The following is an 18,551-nucleotide window of genomic DNA, read 5'->3' on the forward strand; positions in this document are numbered from 1 at the left end:
ATACTGTTGATTATGGCTGATTTGGGAGTGGGGTGGGAATACCAATAGCAGGTAGCCATTCACACTCTTAAGAGAACATTGTTTTGCAAGATGGAAAACATCCCGTCAGAAAGAAACATGAGAAGATGAATGTGTTTCTATATGTATAATCACTTAAATTCTATCTATCTAAAATCGAAGAATTTAAGCCTTCATAATAAAGTTGAAAGTGTAGTATTAGACATTGTTAGAACTGCTACTTTTTTATTGCCTGCCAATAATTCTCTCTCTTATTTTGAAGCTCAGAATTGCTATAATGGCAAGTCCTGGTAGAAAAGCATAGAGTATTAGGAAATCGATTGTGAACCGGGACAATGCATCAGGAAAGTTTTTTTCAATGAACTCAATGCCGTGAGAGAAAATACACGCAGCATTAATTGCAGTGGAACTGTTGGCTCCACCTGTCAAAAGAAAAATTTAGTTTCTTTAGTAGGTGAATCAGTAAAATTAAAACTCAGGCTTCATACATTTAAAATACCTAGCCCTAATGTTATTTTAATGATGAACTATACCCACAGCAGTATGTCTCATCATTTTGCAATAAGAACATACAAGCCATATGTTTCTGCAGTTAATCTGTGCTATATTTGTTGAAGGGAAGAGTAAAGGGTCACTAGGAGCTTTCTGTTTTGCTCATGCCAAACAGAGAAAGCTTTATGGCTTTTCAAACACACTATCTGGAGAGGCCTTAAGAATTAAGTTGCCCAGTGTTGTAGACTAGACTTAAAGTGTTCATATTTATTGAGTCCTTCCAAAATTCAAGAAATGGAGACTGTCTGAAGGGCACATTAAAAATCAGCTGGTTATTATCACTACCAAAGTCATGGATTCATTTTCTAACAGTTGCCATCTATGCTCTTGTAATGAAGAGGGACAGGAGAGATTAATGGATAAAGAATATACAGCCTTGGAGAGGAGCACAGACACCTGGCTACAAAGCCCAAAATATCTTGGGGTAGGTCTTGGGGGTAAGTTTTACCCCCATTGATGGATGTTAGCTACTAACCCTGCCAACCTGACTGATTCTGATGTTTTGCTGGTTATCTTGCTCACAACCAGCAAAGCACAGCCTGACAGATCCAAGCTGCTTAATATATGCCATTGTAACATATTTGAACTGAAGCCTTACTAGTATTAGAGGAAACATCTGGTCAGGTGTTACCTGTCAGCGCTCCCTGCACTGATGTTTGATCTTATATTGTGCAATTCTGTTGATCTTCTATTTGTGTAACACTGCTCCAATAAGCTCATAAGGGGCTGCAGAGTTTACCTTCCAAAAAGCCCCCAAAGGAGGGATAAAAGAACAGATGAAGAGGAGAAAATTAAAAACTGAAAGAATGAGAAATGGTTGGAAAAAAAAAAAGTCAAACTTTTGTCTAGCTTCCTGATATGGCGTTATAGTCTTTACTAATTATTAAGCTTTTTTTAACAACTCACAAGTTATCTTTATTTTATCAGGATACTTTTGTTGTACATAGAAGGAAAATAAGCATTGACACCTCATTAAAATTATTTACAGTGGACTTAAAGGCTGCTTTTTTTTTCTTTTGAACACTTACCACATGTGAAGTTTAAGCCATAAAATTCATTGACTATAAGAACTTCACTGCTGTATTTTTGAAAGGTAAGATAACTGAGTATTTTAAAAGGTGTCGGCATTTCTTCAATGGTCCTTAAAGAAACAGAGAAGTTAAATTGGCTTTTGCCATGTTCCAAAAGACAATTCCACCTCAAATTAAAACAAGTTCTCATCTTTGGTTGTAGCCTGTTACAGAAACAGTTCTTGGCTGTAGTGTTTTCAAACATAAAGTCCATTCTAGTGCTTACTGAGGAGACAACCATGAAGGCTGTCTCTGACTTTGGTACAGTGTCATAACATTCAGCCCTGACTTGTTTATGGACAGTCACAAATAATTCTATGAGGTTGTTTGCTATTTGCATTGCAGTGATAAACTGAAAATTGCAAGACCCAATATAAACCTTAGTTGCAAAAATGTGCTGCTTCCAAAGTAAGAAGCCACCACCCCCTCAGTCCATCTTCAAAACCAAAAAAGACTGAATATCAATTCACTGGAACAATAATAACAAAACAAAAATGAAGCAAAAATAATGAGAAACAGACTACAAAAACTTTGAAATTACATTATTCAACAAGACTAGGCAATTTCTGCACCTAAAATACTGCAAGACGTTATAATTATACAAACGAACAGAAAAAAACAGCAGTGCAAGTCTCAATGCTATTTTTAATATCCTTCACTGCCTATGAAGTTTAATCAAAGAGATTCACAATATTAACTAGCAATGTCTCTACTGTAAAATAAGGTTAGAAACCACTCTAATACTTTTTAAAAGTTATCATTAAGTTATCATTTCATTCTGAAATTAGGTTGGGACCAAATAATTAGATATTAACCTAGTTTGATTTGATAAGCAAGTATTAGCTGAGATCTTTGAAGAGACAAAGCATCATTAACTCTGTGAAGACTCATACGGTTTTCTTGAGGACAGCTTGATGTCATCTATTGTTGGGCATACTTCATTTTCATTGAAAAGATGTCAGGTGAGCATATCCTATTTGCTCAACATCTCAAGAAAACTACTTTTGACAATAATACGTTTATTCTGGTATGTTTCTCAAAAACCAGTAATTTCAGTATTGACAGATACAAGGCGAAAACTGTTCAAAGTTTGTGCAATTACAATGCAAAATCACTTATTTGCACAGTAATAGAGCAAGTGGATCATAATTTCCCTGTGTATTTACTACACTACTTTTTTACTTATTATTTTTAGGTAGTTCAGTCTGCAGAGGTAGAAAAAGTGTCTGAAAAGTTCAGTGGCTAAACTGGAGAATAACACTAATGAGATAGTTGACCACAACTTTTTTTTAAACCATCATTCCCAGTGTTTAATGACTGGTAAGTACCAGCAGTTACTAAAAGTTGTAGGAACTTTTTTTTGGTAGGCTTCTTTAATGGGGATAGCATTTCATGTCATAACATTGGCATAAGTAAAAGAATTCAGCTGAGCTGATAGGTATTAATTGCTCAGTTTTATCTTCAATTTATTTGAAAAAAATGAAAAAAAAGTTAGTATCTTTGTTGATATCTAAAGTTATTAAGTGTCTGTTCTGTGTGTTTAGGTAGGTCTACCTCTGAAGGATAACAGCTGCACTTTCTTTCTTCCATTGCTACCTTGCATTATTGTGCTTCTGCAATACAGACTGTTCGTGAAACTTTTCTGTAGGTAGATTATTTTAACATTAACACCATCATAATGAAATAAATATTTTTCTTACCTTACTAGTCCCGTTCCCACTATGACACCTGCTGAACTAAGTAGCACCACTCCACTTTGGACTATATTTGGGTTTTGAACCACGCCAAGTATAACAAGCGTTAGTAGTTCACCAATTACATGAGATGCTAAGACAACAGCAAAGAAAATTCCAAATCTGGAAGCATCAGGATACAACCCTGCAGTCCTGTACATAAATAACATTTAAAAAACAGTATTTGGGTAGTAAACTTGGAACATAGCTTTTATTTTTGTTTTTATTTATTTTTTGCAATTACAGCTCATTAAGCAAACAGTTTATGCCTTAACCCTTAGTATGTTGTTTGGAGCCTTAACATAAAGGACATCCACTTAATGCTGTGACAAAAGTGCAGATATATTAGGTTTTCTCCATCTAGATTAAAGAGGGTTATGTAAAGATGTAATCGTAGCAAAAATCCATGTTGTTTCAAGATAATCACCGTGGCTTTTAACAATCCCTTAAACTAACATCCTCCTCCTTTTAGAGTCTGTGCAGTGGGAGTTATTTATGTAAGTCACATATTTAAAGAACATCTTTATGCAGATAATTAACATGGAATTTTGCACTTCTGATACTGTGCATGCAAATGTAAAAATGGGTATATTCAATTAAATGGAAGACTAATTGAATTCGCCACCCATGTAATTCATCCAAATGCAATTTCCTCCATACTCCTGCACTCATACAACATGCTCTTCCCAGCTTTTCCCTAGCTAACCGAAGAAAAAAAGTCCTCTGAATCTGTACTAAAGATTAAAAAGTTAAGAAAGCCCAGCAGTTGCTTGGCAAACTTAATTCAGCCTTATAGCGTATATGACAGATGACAAAACCTACATGACATAGTGACTTATTACTCTTTTTCCAAAATACCTCATAGCAAAATTGCCTCACACTAGGTGCAGACTGCATGCTTTGCTCAGCTAACAAGCAGCTATTCAACTTTTTATTTTCTTTTTCATTGCTCAGTGCAAGGCCCTATGTCTTTTTTTTAATCCACCATGTCCAAACATGGTCTTAAAGTAGAAGTATTAATTTTCTCACTGGCTTTTCTGTAGCATTTTTTGTGTGTAACACCAAAATAATCTCTATTACAAATAGATGGCTGAACATTGACTCTTCAAGTACTAAACATGCATTGAGCTATCAGGTATTTAACCTTTAATCACAGATCGGTGCAGAAGAAACAGCTTTCCGAAGTCCCAGCATAAAAGTATCACCTTCTCTGAGGTGCTCTAATACTTTACACAGAGCTATGTAGATACAGACTAGTAAATCTGGGGTAGGAATAGAAAGAGAAGAAAGCCTAAAGAGAATAAAAAAAAACCCCTTTGGAAATTACAGCAATAGAATGGTAAGATGACATAAACTGTTAAAAAATTTCCCAGAGGCATCTTTAGCTAGGAAAATCTGCATAAACAGAATATGTTTACTTGATTGCAAAAGTGGCTGTATTTGTTCTTGGCCAGACCTGCCTTGTGTCTGACTGGGTAAGAGTTTGGGTCTTACCCAAGCTGTCTGACACTACAAACACAAACTCTGTGTTCTTACAAGCCATTTCTGTCATACCAGAAGCTATCAAAGCCTGCCCCAAAGTTAGTCCATCCAGGAAAGTTTACTCCTGCACAGATACAATCTTCAAAAATTCATAGAGAAACTGCTTGCCCTAAGAGGTCTAAGGGCACTATGAAATCACTCTGACACATCACTGATGGCTTCCAAACAACCACAAGATAGCAAAGATATGCGGAGGCTAATATCTGTAAATACTACCCATTAACTGAAACCACACTCTTCATTGTTGATTGTGTTTGAAGCTACCAAAGCACAAGGGCAAAGTCTGCCCATATGAATTTCCTGTTCGTTAAGGAGTGAGCATCACAAACAGTGGCTCATGATCTTCAGGAGCTCCACAAACCTTCCCTCACTGAGCCTGAAAAAGGTGCTTTCCAAAAGCCTGCCTTCTCGGCAACCAGCTCACTAGCAGACAGAAACAGAAAGACTCTGGTGAGCCCAGCACATCCTCTAAATGCTTAGGAGGAGGAGGAGGAGGAGGAGGAGTAATTTCTGCTTCTCTGTCAAAAAGGATTTCTCAGGGCAGGCAGCACTGACAGCCTGCAGAAATAAAAGCCCAGGTAGCTAAGGGGACAAAGAGAAGGATGGCCTTGCTTGAACAAAACTGTACTTTTAATATCAGCACCAAACTACAAAAAAACCCCCAAAACTATGCACCCAAGTCCTCACATCTGGAGAAGCAGGAATCTCCTTCTCTGGGCTTTTGTCTTTTCATCTAGGAGCTGACTGTTACCGAGATCCCAAATGGAAAGAATTAGGTAAATGCTGAGCACTTCCACTCATTCCTGCTACAGACCAGGAGGAGGAAGAAAACAGTGATCTTTTTCCCTGAGTTTTTCCTAGATGGGAAAACAGCTATTGCAAAATTCCCATGGCAGACTAGCGCCCTGTGCAGAAGTTCTTATTCAGTAGTGCAAGCGATTTGATGCAGTTTTACTTCATCCATTTTCAAACTGCCCAAGGGCATCTTACTGCAGAGTAAGAGCACTAACATGCACAGCTACAGCAGAATAGCTCCTGCACTTTTATCTCTTTTACAAGGGTCTATCCACTCACCATTTCTCAACAGCTAACCAGAGAACATGCGTCCAGGACACAATCCAAGCTTGCTATTCACTTGTACACATTTTACTATAGACTGCCATTTGATTGCAACTTTACTATCAACTGTCGCATGAAAACAAAAATTAACTTTAGTGCACTACACATCTCTCCTTTCATAATCAGGAAAACAAAAAAAAAAAAAAGAAAAAAACTGAAGGACAGAAATGGGTCCTTATTACTTTGCTATTAGCTTACATAAGCAGCCATGAACTCTATTAAGTTCAGAATAAGCAAGTGGAAGGTGAGAAATCAATGGAACAGAAATGAAGAAGAGCAGACCTATATGATAGATAAGGCAATGAACAGAGGAAGTATTTCATCACCCCATTCTGAGGTACTACTTCACAATAATGCAACAAAATGAACGTACTGAGGGGAAAAAAGCATGCTTTACAGTCAAACCCTTTCTTTCACTATCAGAAATCCCATTTACTGCCTTTCTCTGGAGAGTAGAAGAGAGGGATCCACATCTCATCACTTCCATACGTTGTAGCTAAGCCCCAAATGTCCCAGGAAATATGAAGCTTTGTTACTGTCACATACCTACTGTTGTCTTCCTTTTTTCTCTAATTTCCTGTCTTTCTAAATATAATGTAAAATGACACTTCCTGCTTTTGGTATGACACAAGAATGATAAATATCCCAGGCCCATTAAAACTTCCTGAGTTACCTAGAGAACTGGTAACTTACTTACTCAGAAAGTGTTTTAACACTGCCTGAAAGAGAAAGGCTAAAATTGTTGACTTTCCTTAAGCTTTCTCTGTAATCATTCTGAGAGACCATAGCTTGAAGCCATGCCAGGAGGCCTGTTGCTGACATGGGAATTGAAACTGATAACAAAAAGAAAATAACAATCTAATAGATGGTACAAGAGCTTACCAATATATAAAGGTGCTGAAAATCGCCACACTGATGACACTGAAGGGCAGGAAATGTACTATATAAGCTATAAGCATTTGCCACTTCTTATACAAGCCATCTTTGCTTTCTTGGTCACTGATAGCACGTAAAGGTGGGACTGGATTAAATACATAAAAAATAAATTAAATCACCATTGAATAAAGACACCAAGACTTGTTGCTAGCAAAAATGACCTGAAGCACAGAGACAACTTTGAGAATGTATCAGAAACATTCTGCTTCAACCAGTCTGATCACTTTTTCCCCCACCATAAATGCTAAACATGCTCCCAGAAGACTGCAAAAGTTGGTAAGCTTAATGAAGAAGGCCTAACTAGGCAGCATGCAGGACAGCCTTCTCTTTTAGCAGATACAAATGGAAGACATGGAAAAAACTGCCATGACTGGATAATTTCTTGAGGTGCTCTGATCTCCAGGTGATGACAGCAGTGTACATTCCCTACATGAGCAGAACAGTTTTTAGGGCTGTAAATAGACACTACTGTTGGTCCTCGGCAGCTGTAAAACAAACACCCTCTAAGAAAAATGTAATCATCACATAATTCTCTTAAATCTAGTTATGCTTAATTGTTGTCAAAGCTGTTTCGTACTTCCATCCTTTCTGTGTCTTTGGTTTTGATCTCACTTAAGATGTTAACCACAGACCTAGACTTTGTGCTGCCTTTATAACAGTACACGCGGGCAAGTTAAGGGCTCTTGCACAGTTCAGAATAAAGCCTCCATTGGAGGCCAACTGTAAAAGGGAGAGGCAGGGATCAGGGCATATTCCTTCATTAAGTGCAGTAGACCTGGAGCCCCTCTGATGGGCTAATCTTTTTCTGTGGTGTGAAGCTTTCTGTTGCTTTGCCTTTGAATTTCATTCTTCTATATCAGCTCTGACATTACCTAAAACTGTTAAGAAACTTTAAATTACTATCTTCAAAAAAGACTTTTTCCTATTTACAAAATAGTGGCAGCAATACATGCTGCTGCACAAAATACAGGACAGAAACTCACAAAGGGCAACAGCATTGAGCATCCCTGTGTAGGGGGGGGCACTCACGCACTGGTAGACAAGCCCCACACGGTCCTGCACGGCTCCTTTTACCAGGTCACTCCTTAGTCTAAGAAGGAAAAATACTACAAACAAGCCAAATAACAGATTCTGGAGGAGACGCATGATGATGCCCATCTTATCTCTGGAGAAGTTTCTTGTTGTCCTCCTGATAATGAAACAGAACAATAACGATATACTTGTTAGCTACGACTGGCAACATGGTGGGCTATTTAGCTCTGAACAAATCTTACACACACAGTCTCCACAAAAAGGTGATATAATAAAAAAGGCAGGAACAAGTACAGTGGTAGACCAAAATAACCAAGAAAGTGCATTATATATGGGAGAAAAACCTGAAAGATTAGTGGATAAGAAAAAAGACATTTTTTTTTAAGGAAAAAAAAAAAAGTCTTACCGTAAAAGAATCCATAATTTGTAAAAGGCACTGGGTGAGTCTTTGTTTTTGAACGGTATTGGTGGCAGCTCTTTCATACCCTTTGTTCTTTCAATGGCTGCCAGTACTTTGCCAAAGATCTCCGAGTTTTTGTAGGCTGATACAATTACCTGAACCCTACTGTAGGTTTCGAGTTCACGTTCCTTGCTTCGGGTGTCCACAGATGTCAGATCCACTGTAAATTTACAAAGTGTTTACTATATATACATATCACTTTACCTTCATATCTCTTCCCCCCTTGCAACCAACCTTTCCTAGTCTCTATCCTCTATCCAAAGAAGAAAAGGTCCACTGAAAGTATTCAAGGTTTCTTTTACTCCTCCCTTCCGTTAGAAGCAGCATGAACAAATAACTGTTGCAGCCACAACAAATCTCTGTGTTTGTGGCCTCTGTAGGACCCTAAAGTTTGAGTCCTTCACCTGAGACACAAGGACTGAGCATGGGTTGGTCAGACCTTTAGCATTCTCCTTGCTCAGCACAGACCTGTGCCACTGGTGAAGCGCTACTGCTGCCAAGAGCAAGGCAGAGCACCAGCTGAGGATGAACATTAATGAGGATGAAGAGATGACTTTTTGGTCATGTATTTCTCAGGTTTTCAGGCAAATGCTCAGACGTGGCTCCCTGATTCCCACTTGTCCTCTGCCTGCTCCTCTATAACCATGGAGCTTTATTTTTCAGTTAGTCTGAGCTCATGCTGCAGAGACACTGCTCTTCTCTACTTGAAATGCTGCTGCATCATTGCGCTGGGTTTCACCCACCTCCTTCTCAGACATACTTCTGTTTTAATGTGAAGTTAGAGGATGTTCAGCAGGCCAAATTCCCCTAGCAGGCTTAGCCCCAGCTGAAGAAAATATTACTTACTGCCGTGGAACTTACAAAAAGTAAATACTTCACAGAGTTAATGTTTCTTTCTAATAAAACCACCTATACCTACTCATGACACCAGCAGTTCTTTTAATGGCAGATGGGAACTTTGTGTGTGCTATTTGTAGAAATCATATGGACTCAGCAATAGTGCTAAAATGCATTAGACATTTCCCTTTTCCCTAACAGCATTAAATTATCTAAGTTTTCAAAAGCTAGATTGTTATTCTCAGGAATTGCTGTTATTACAGATTTTTTTATATTAGTCTTCTACATCTGATAAGACATCTTTATCAGTTATTTATTCCTAAGGTTTCTGTCATCCTTAGATTTCAGTTTTACAGCATTATGCTCAACTTCAAAATACAAATTGAACAAGAGAAAAGGAGGCCTTGTCCAAGATTCTTAACTTGTCCTCAAAAACTGAATTAAGTTTATGAATACTTCCGTGGTGTTCTGAAAGCTGGAATTCAGCAGAATTGTCTTTAATGGTAAACATATCCAAAATGAAGTCTTCGCTTTCATAAATATGACCATCCGAAATGCAAATTTTGCACTTTTTAAAACTTGGCCAGTGTGACTTGCTGGAACTCACACAGCAAATAAATGGCAACCAGGTGTGTTTTAAAAAAATGGTGACACTGACTAGTCACTAGACCAAATAGCCAATGTCTACCATGCATTTGTACTTTTTTTATAAACAACATATGACATTACGATAATATAATCCACACTCAATACATAGGATCTACTTTCCTCTGGTGTAAATGATATCAGAATCTGTCCCTTCATTCACTTCATTAAATCACACAAAAAATATAAACTAACAATTTTCCAAAGACTAAATATTCTGATGATTCTTTGCTCTAAACTGTATTTTTTCCTTTTCTTGTCACATTCAAAGGTTGACACTTGAAGAATGCAGTACTCTCTCTACCAAGCTGTTTTAAGAGTGGGTCTAAATCTCAAATCATCTATGCTTTTCAAGACTATTCAAATTCATGAAGGCAAAATTATCCTCACTGTCACACCAGTATTTTCAGCTTCATCCCATTCCAGCTTCATGTCAACAACCATTCTCTCTTCTCTCCGAGTTTAGGATGCCATCTAGACAATAGGAAAACACTGCCTCCTCTGAATGCAGCTTTTTGGGTTGGTCAAACTCCCTGGTTAATGCGCAGCTAGCATTGTCAGAAATCAGTCTACATACATACTGGATTTAAAGAGAGATATATACATGTATGTATATGTGTACACATACATGCACACACAAACACATACACATTCTCTTCAAACGTGTATCTGCATGGATCAGGTACACAGATGCCCTGCAGCAAAAGCTAGCCTCATTTCTAAAGTCTCACGCTGAGACTTTTTTTCATCCTGAATTAGTAAAACAGTAGTCTTCAGCTTTTGCCAACAGCTTGCTATCATCAGCTCCTGAAGCATCTGTATGTTCTGCTGTAGTAGCTCACCCTGGTATTAGCAACTCTCCAAACTTTTGGAAACCTCTAACCCAGCATCTCTGGAAATAGATGCCTCAAGTCATCCCATATTTATTCTACATCTTTCCCTCCAGGTAACCGTTTTCAGTTGCTTTGCATCACAGAGTCCGTAAGAGCATGGGACTTTCCACAGTTTTGGGATCAAATTGATTTTCCAATGTCCAGTAGACAGCCATAGGGAGATGCCATCAGGAATCCACAGGTTTCATGAAGCTGAGGTTCCTTTTTATTGTAGTTTACTCCTTTCTGCTGTGTTTCAGACCTACTGCAAACTTTTGCTGTTTTACAAAGCCAGTGGCAGTTACGTTGGCCCAGCTCTCTCTCTTCTCTGAGCTGAGAATAATTACAAAGTTGAGGAAGAATTCAAACACATTTCTATCTCTGGAAAAACTTTAATTTGGGGAAGAAAATAACTTGTATGTCTAAAGGAAACCCATATTTTTACCAAAACAACTTACACAAACTTACCATAGAAGTCAAAAGGATTTGATTGCTCGGGACAAGAATAGCCACAGTCACTAAAAAATGTGATCATTTCCATAGGGTTCCCACAGAAAACCATTTCTCCAAAGCTCATGATGGCTATTTTGTCAAATAACTGGGGGGGGGCAAATTAATATATTAGCAATATGTACTGAGAAGTGCATTAATTCTTGAGTACAGCTACTGTCTTGGTAATAAAAATGCTTTGACAGGAAAAATAGTTTTGACACATTCAAACTTACTTAGTATATTTCTCTCAAAGGAAGTTTGTCCTTTCTTTCACTCCTCTTGGTGGTTATGCAAGATGACACATCTTTAAGCTCTTAAAACTAGTGGTTCTCAAAACTGTCTGTGACAGCAGCATACAGAGGCAATCCGCAAACAGAGATGGGACTGTGGACTTCTGACTTCACTTCTAATGCACCTTCACTTACTGACTGACCTCCTTTGGCACTTAATAGCCCCAGTCTGTAAAATCCCCAAATCGTTGGGAAGATTATCCTGAAGTGCTTAAGGATTTTAACAGCACTACTATTCAGATGAACATTTGCCAGGGCAGGGTTTCCACCAGCTATGATCAATCCATATTCCCAAGGCACCAGGACTGCTTTCAGTCCAGAAAAGCACTGTCACTCCGCTCTGGCTTCATGACCACTTACAGCCTATTCAGTCAGCCAGGGAAGAGGTGCCTTGCATTCACGTAGTGGCTGGTGGATGTGTCAGAAGAGCGAAGTGCAAAACAGTAATGGGAAGGGAGAAATGTTCTCCCCAGCCCAAGCCCGGCAAGGCAGGCCTGCCCCACCACATGACCAAGGTGTACCCACACCACTTGACACAAAGAAGAAAAAAGATTATTATTTTTTTCCTTTCCATTCCAAATCATGGCTTTACCTGTCTCAAGTTGCAAGTGTTACTGAAATATGAATATGTAAAGATAAAATAAGTGCTAGTTTTTACAGTGCCTGCACACATGGGGGATTTACATGGCTTCTCCCAGTGATTTTGATTTGGGTAGCTGCATAACACAAAGGTTAGGCACACAGTCAGTGTGCATACTATTTTCACAGATGCCCTGTGACTGACAGAAAGACAGACCTGTAAAGTTCAAGACAAGTCTGTATTTTATGCAAGGGGGAGGGAAGAGAGCCTTTGAAGGCAGCTATCCTGCATCTTGTACTTTTATCCTGCAAAGAACCTAGGTACTAAAAAGCCTGGTAAAAAAAGCAAATAGTGAGTAGACATCATTTACCCTGAAGAGTTCTGAGCGAGGCTGATGAATTGTAATAATCACAATCCTGTGTCTGTGTGCAAGCTCTGAGAGGAGTGAGACAATCTGGTTTGCAGTCAGGCAGTCCAACCCTGTTGTTGGTTCATCAAGTAGCATGACCTCTGTGAAATAACAAGAAATAGCATTAAAACTCAGGTAAGTGGGGAGCAAATGTTATAGCTGCTGCCTTTGAAGCTAATTTGGCAAATAGTATAGCAATTACTTTAGATGTGAAGTTCCACATGTAAAGCAGAATATTGCATAGATATTGCCATGATGTGATCTTTCAACTTTAGTTAGCTTCAGTGCTTCAGTTTCAACAACTTGGAATAAGAACATAAAAAACTACTGCAGGATCAGAGCACAATCTTTTTTTTCCTAAGTTCAGGTGAAATCTGAAAATTACCAAAATAGATTTGATGTATACATCTGCTTCCAAGAACAATAATGATAAATTTCAGCATGTATACAAATCTAAATATAACTGACATAATTAGCTAGAAGTTATAATCTGAATTAAAGCTAAATATACACACAAAATTTGTTATGAACAAACTAAAAGTTGTTAAAATACAGCATATATAATTCCATAGATGAGAGAGGTGGGGTTTTTTATTGCATTTTCTTCATCATTTTATCGCACATGGAAGGGTAAAAGTTACAGTCATATCCATTATTTTTACATAGAAGAGACACAACACAGAAGAGGGCAGTTCAGCCTTGATCAGGATAAGGGGGGAGGAGAGCTTCTTCACAGAATTACTATAGTGTTTACTATAGAGTTTAGTGAACTTACTGAGCAATAACTACACCCAATGAACTAACTCTCCAGGAGCCACCAGTAGCAGTGATGTACCTCACTTTGCTATTTAAATGCTCCTTCCTGCCTGGTTTGCAGTCCTACCACATCTGCACTGCTACGAGGACTCCAGAATCCAATAAATGCATGCTATACATTCACTCCGTAAGATTCTGGCACCTTTAAGAAACTATCTCAAAACTGACAAAATTTACAGTGCTGTTTCCCATGGCTAATCCTTCTAGTTGCTCTGCTTTGATTTTCATTCATTGGAAATTTGTTGGCTCTGCAATGTACATGGCGCTTACACATGCACGGCTCAATGGCAGCTACTCCACTACAAAGCTCAATGCTTGCATATGTATGGCTCCAATGTGCTCAAAATCTGTAAATTAATGTGCCACAACCAATATTTCATACACAGGAGGGGCGAGCCCAGAAAGACTTAAAATAGATAAATGCAAGTCTAAACCTATGTTCAGTCCCTAAGATTTTAAAACTGTCTACTTTAGAAGATCAACTAATAGTTTAATGGCAGACATGACTTACTGCTCATCCTCTTCTGTCATTACTAGACTAACTTTTGCTGAATTACATAACTGTTGTGGTTTAAGCCCAGCTGTCAACTAAAGCACCATGCAGCCACTCACCCACTCCTTCTTCCCTCCAGTGGGATGGGGAGGAGAATCAGAAGAAAAAGGTAAAACCTCGTGGGTTGGGATAAGGACAGTTTAACAGCACAACACAAGGAGAGTAGTAGTAGTAATAACAATAATACTAATAAAAGAATGTATAAAGTGAGTGATGCACAGTGCAATTGCTCACCTCTCGGAACCCAATGCTCAGCTCATTCCCGAGCCATGATCCCTCCTGCCCCTGGCCAGCTCCCCCAGTTATATATTAATCATGATGTCATATGGTATCAAATATCCCCTTGGCTAGTTTGAGTCAGCTGTCCAGGCTGTGTCCCCTCCCAGCTTCTTGTGAAAATAACTCTATCCCAGCCGAACCCAGGACAAGAATATAAATGCTTTTGTATTTTGAAGTGTTTTATGGAGGTCCACGGCAGGAGCACAAACTGACCCTGCTTTGTTTTATTTTGACAATCCATGCAGTGGTACTTACTGGGATCTTGTAATAGCTGGGCTGCAATTGAAACACGACGTCTCTCACCCCCAGAAATTCCTACAAGAATACGGCTTCCAATTATTTTGTCAGCAATGTGGCTGAGACTCAGCTCAGCCATAACTGCATCTACCTGAAAAATAATTACAATTTAGAAAGACTAAACACCGTCCAACTTGGATACCTGTGCGCAAGATGAAAATAAAAGAAAAAAAGACATAATTTTAAGCCATGGCTTTTCCAATATGCTGCTTGCATCCATTCTAGTTGGAAGGTATCTGGCCTCATTTCTATTTGATTATATTTAATACATTATTTCAATTATTATTTTCTAAATTTTGTTTTCGTGTATTCTGAAATGCGTAGAATTTTAGCTTCAGTTGACATTAAGAGATGAAAAGTTCAGAGCTGGGACTAGAAGTTTAGGTATGAAGCATAATGTGCTGGTCTGGTTTCCAAAATAAGGGAGCAGAAAGGCACATGAATTCTGAGGAAGTATAAAATACTGAGTAGAAGATAGGGTGAAGAGAGAAGACAGAAAGCAAGAGCCTTGGTCAGCAATATCTAATCTTTACTCTCAACAGAGGCCAAAAGGTATTCTTTCATAGATCTGTGTATTGGCTTTGCGTGGCAAGGTTTTGGTAGCGGGGGATGGGGGTTACAGGGGTGGCTTTCGTGAGAAGCTGCTTCCCCTGTGTCCAACAGAGCCAATGCCAGCCAGCTCTAAGACTGACCTGCCACCGGCCACGGCCGAGCCCATCAGCGACGGTGCTGGTGCCTCTAGGAGAACAGATTTAAGAAGGAAAAAAAGTTGCTGGGACACACAGAAACGGCAGCCGGAAAGAGGAGTGAGAACAGGTAAGAGAAACAACCCTGCGGACACCAAGGTCAGTGAAGAAGGAGGGGGAGGAGATGCTCCAGGCACCAGAGCAGAGATTCCCCTGCAGCCCGTGGGGAAGACCATGGTGAGGGAGGCTGTTTCCCTGCAGTCCATGGAGGTCCACGGTGGAGCGGAGGTCCACCTGCAGCCCGTGGAGGACCCCACACCAGAGCAGGTGGGTGCCCAAAGGAGGCTGTGACCCCGTGGGAAGCCTGTGCTGGAGCAGGCTGCTGGCAGGACCTGCAGATCTGTGGAGAGAGGAGCCCACGGAGCAGGTTCTGGCAGGACCTGTGACCCTATTGGGGACCCACGCTGGAGCAGTGTGCTCCTGAAGGACTGCACACCGTGGAAAGGACCCATGCTGGAGCAGTTTGTGAAGAACTGCAGCCCGTGGGAAGGACCCCATGCTGGAGAAGTTCGTGGAGGACTGTCTCCTGTGGGAGGGACCCCATGCTGGAGCAGGGGAAGAGTGTGATGAATCCTCCCCCTGAGGAGGAAGGAGCAGCAGAGATGTGTGGTGAACTGATCCCAACCCCCATTCCCTGTCCCCCTGCGGTGCTGGCAGCGGTAGGTAGAGAATCTGGGAGTAAAGTTGTGCCCAGGAAGAAGGGAGAGGTGGAGGGAAGGTGTTCTGACATTTGGTTTTATTTTCTTATTACCCTACTCTGCTTGACTGGTAATAAATTGAGTTTACTTTCCCCAAGTTGAGTCTGTTTTGCCCATGACGGTAATTGGTGAGTGATCTCTCCTGTCTTTATCTCCACGCACGAGCCCTTTGTTACATTTTCTCTCCCCTGTCCAGCTGAGGAGGGGGGAGTGATAGAACAGCTTTGGTGGGCACCTGGCATCCAGCCAGGGTCAACCCACCGCAATCTGACACACACCTAATTTCTCAAGAAAGTAGCTTGTAAGGGGCTGGCTTATTAGACCAGTGATTTTTGGAGCTGTTCTGCCTAGTGAGCATGTCCTGCAGGAGACAGAATAGTGTCAAAGTCACCTCTGCTGTCCATGAGACGTGCCAGCACAAATGGCATTGAACACCTCAGAGAACTGGCTTTCCCATCTGGGGAAGGGGAGCTGACCTCAATACCAACAGCAGCATCTCCTGCAGCAGTAACTGCTGCACCTTTGGGTGGGAGAGTTTTGTCCCAGCATAATGGTGATTCCCTGGGCCATCAGCACAAGCCCCTTGCAGAGACAGGGATCACCAGAGAGCTTGTGTCCTACTCCTCAGCAGGACAATTTCTCCGCATTTGCAGAATGAGGATTACAAAACTTTATGAACATAAAACACAGCCATGGGTGGAAAGTGCTGCTGGTAAAAGCATTACATGACATCATGTCTACCTTTCTGGTGGAAGATGATAAAATACAGACCTTCTTTTTGATGAAGTCGTCGGAGCATTTCTGAAGAGTTAGTAAAGCAGTGTAGGTCAGAGACTCTTGTATGGTGAGGAAGCTTAACAAAGCGTCAGTCTGAAAAAAAAAAAAGGTGAAGAGGAAGAAGCAATTAGTCCTGTAGTAACTAAGATCTTGCCCCTGCTTGCACAACCTTCATTCATTCATACAATTTATTAACTGCTTTGTACCAAATTTACTAGTAAAATCACAGTCAGATTACATTACTCCATTACACTAGCAACTTTACTTTCTTTACGTGAGAGGAAGCACAATGCACAAAAATAAATGTAGAAATCAACCTGTGGCACATAAGAGAAGCAATCTCTAAACTGTTCTTTCTTCAGCTGACGCCCATTCACGTACACTTCACCAAAGTTGTCTTTATGTCCCAGTCTTCCTGATATTGCATCCAGAAGTGTTGTTTTCCCAGATCCTTTCAAACAAAAGAAATTAATCATGTGACAAGATGAATTTTATGATTTCAAGAGTGCTAGCCTCACTTGGATGGAGACATATGAGAAGAATAAAGTATTTTTCTTCCCAATAACATTAAAATATTAAGTCCTGAAAATGCAGCTAGTTAAGGGGAAGTAAATGGGAAGACTAGAATGTGTGTAAATTAGTATTTAATTTTTACAAATTCACACTGCATAGTGAAACATTTGGGTTTAGAAGTAACCTTATCTTTTATTGAAGTTATAATTGTTAGTTAGATGACAGAAGACTGAACTCTGAAAACCAAGCACCATGGTTTTACAAAGCAGAGGTTAAAACCAGCTGCAATTTCATTATTTAAAACACAGACCTCAGTCACATTCATACCACTGTGGAAGTCACTGGTATTAACTCCAATCTTATTTCTTTTAAAGTACTGGAACAACTTACCAGAATTTCCTAAAATCCCCATCATCTGGCCACTCTCTACGTGAAAAGAAACATCCTTAAGTATTTGCCGGGTCCATTTTTTATGATATAAAGAAATGTTCCACCATGGGCCAACACGTTCTCTTGGAAAACAAACATCAAAAAAGATTAAATAAGGAAGATTTAAAAATTTTGTGTAAAGCAAGTGAATGGTTTATAGCTACTTGCATGAGGGATGGGAGCCTGCCAGTATTTAAAATATTGAAAAAAAAAAAAAAAAATCTCTCCCTCCACCCACCCCCCCAGGCATTAAGTTTTTAACTTCTTCATTGTCTGGAAGATAAAACAAATTCTGAACAGATTTCTCAGAATGACTGCTACAGGGCTTTCGGACTACAACCAAAAGGGGAAATTTAAACTGAGGCTGTATTTGTTGATGATGTTTGCCAGCGATTAATCCACCTGATCATTTTCTTAGGGCCTCACGTTATCCTTCTGGCAGCAGTAAGAAAGGCAATGGGAAAGGGCACAATCTTTGGAAAAGGCCTCTAAGGCACCTCCTTCAGAGACATGTGAAGAAAAACTGGTGAACCTTCTGGAGGACAGACCAGCTCTGCCTCCCTCAAGCCACGTACTCTACCCCTGTGGTGGGTGGCCCAGCGCTGTGAGGCTGGCAGCCTGGGCAATGTCCATCCATCTTTACTGGGCTGAAGCCAAACCCACAGCCCTCTCCCCTTGGTCCCTGGGGTCAAAGCAGCTCCTGGCGGGCAGGGGCCCTCCCCAGCCTTACCTGACGGTGTAGGAGACGCCCCGGACACTGACGCTGTCGGAGGGCTGCGCCACAGCCTTTGCCTCGCCCGTCTGCCCGCTGCTGCTGCTCCTCTCCAGGGCAGGAGACCCTCTGCCCAACATCCTC

At 40.2% G+C, this 18,551-nt stretch overlaps 1 protein-coding gene across 1 annotated transcript; it reads right to left on the reverse strand.

Annotated features, from left to right (window-relative positions):
* Positions 1-224: 224 nt before the first annotated feature.
* On the reverse strand, positions 225-18,547 carry ABCG5 (ATP binding cassette subfamily G member 5). Its single transcript, XM_075042817.1, has 13 exons — positions 18,426-18,547; positions 17,657-17,778; positions 17,071-17,204; positions 16,748-16,846; positions 14,491-14,623; positions 12,549-12,688; positions 11,285-11,414; positions 8,409-8,622; positions 7,954-8,159; positions 6,917-7,055; positions 3,341-3,526; positions 1,593-1,711; positions 225-434 (listed from the first exon to the last, which is right to left on the reverse strand). The coding sequence occupies exons 1-13, from the start codon at positions 18,545-18,547 to the stop codon at positions 244-246; spliced, it is 1,935 nt and encodes a 644-aa protein (XP_074898918.1). The 3' UTR covers positions 225-243.
* Positions 18,548-18,551: the final 4 nt, after the last annotated feature.

The sequence above is a fragment of the Buteo buteo genome, chromosome 12 (assembly GCF_964188355.1).
Source record: "Buteo buteo chromosome 12, bButBut1.hap1.1, whole genome shotgun sequence".
NCBI lineage: Eukaryota > Metazoa > Chordata > Aves > Accipitriformes > Accipitridae > Buteo > Buteo buteo.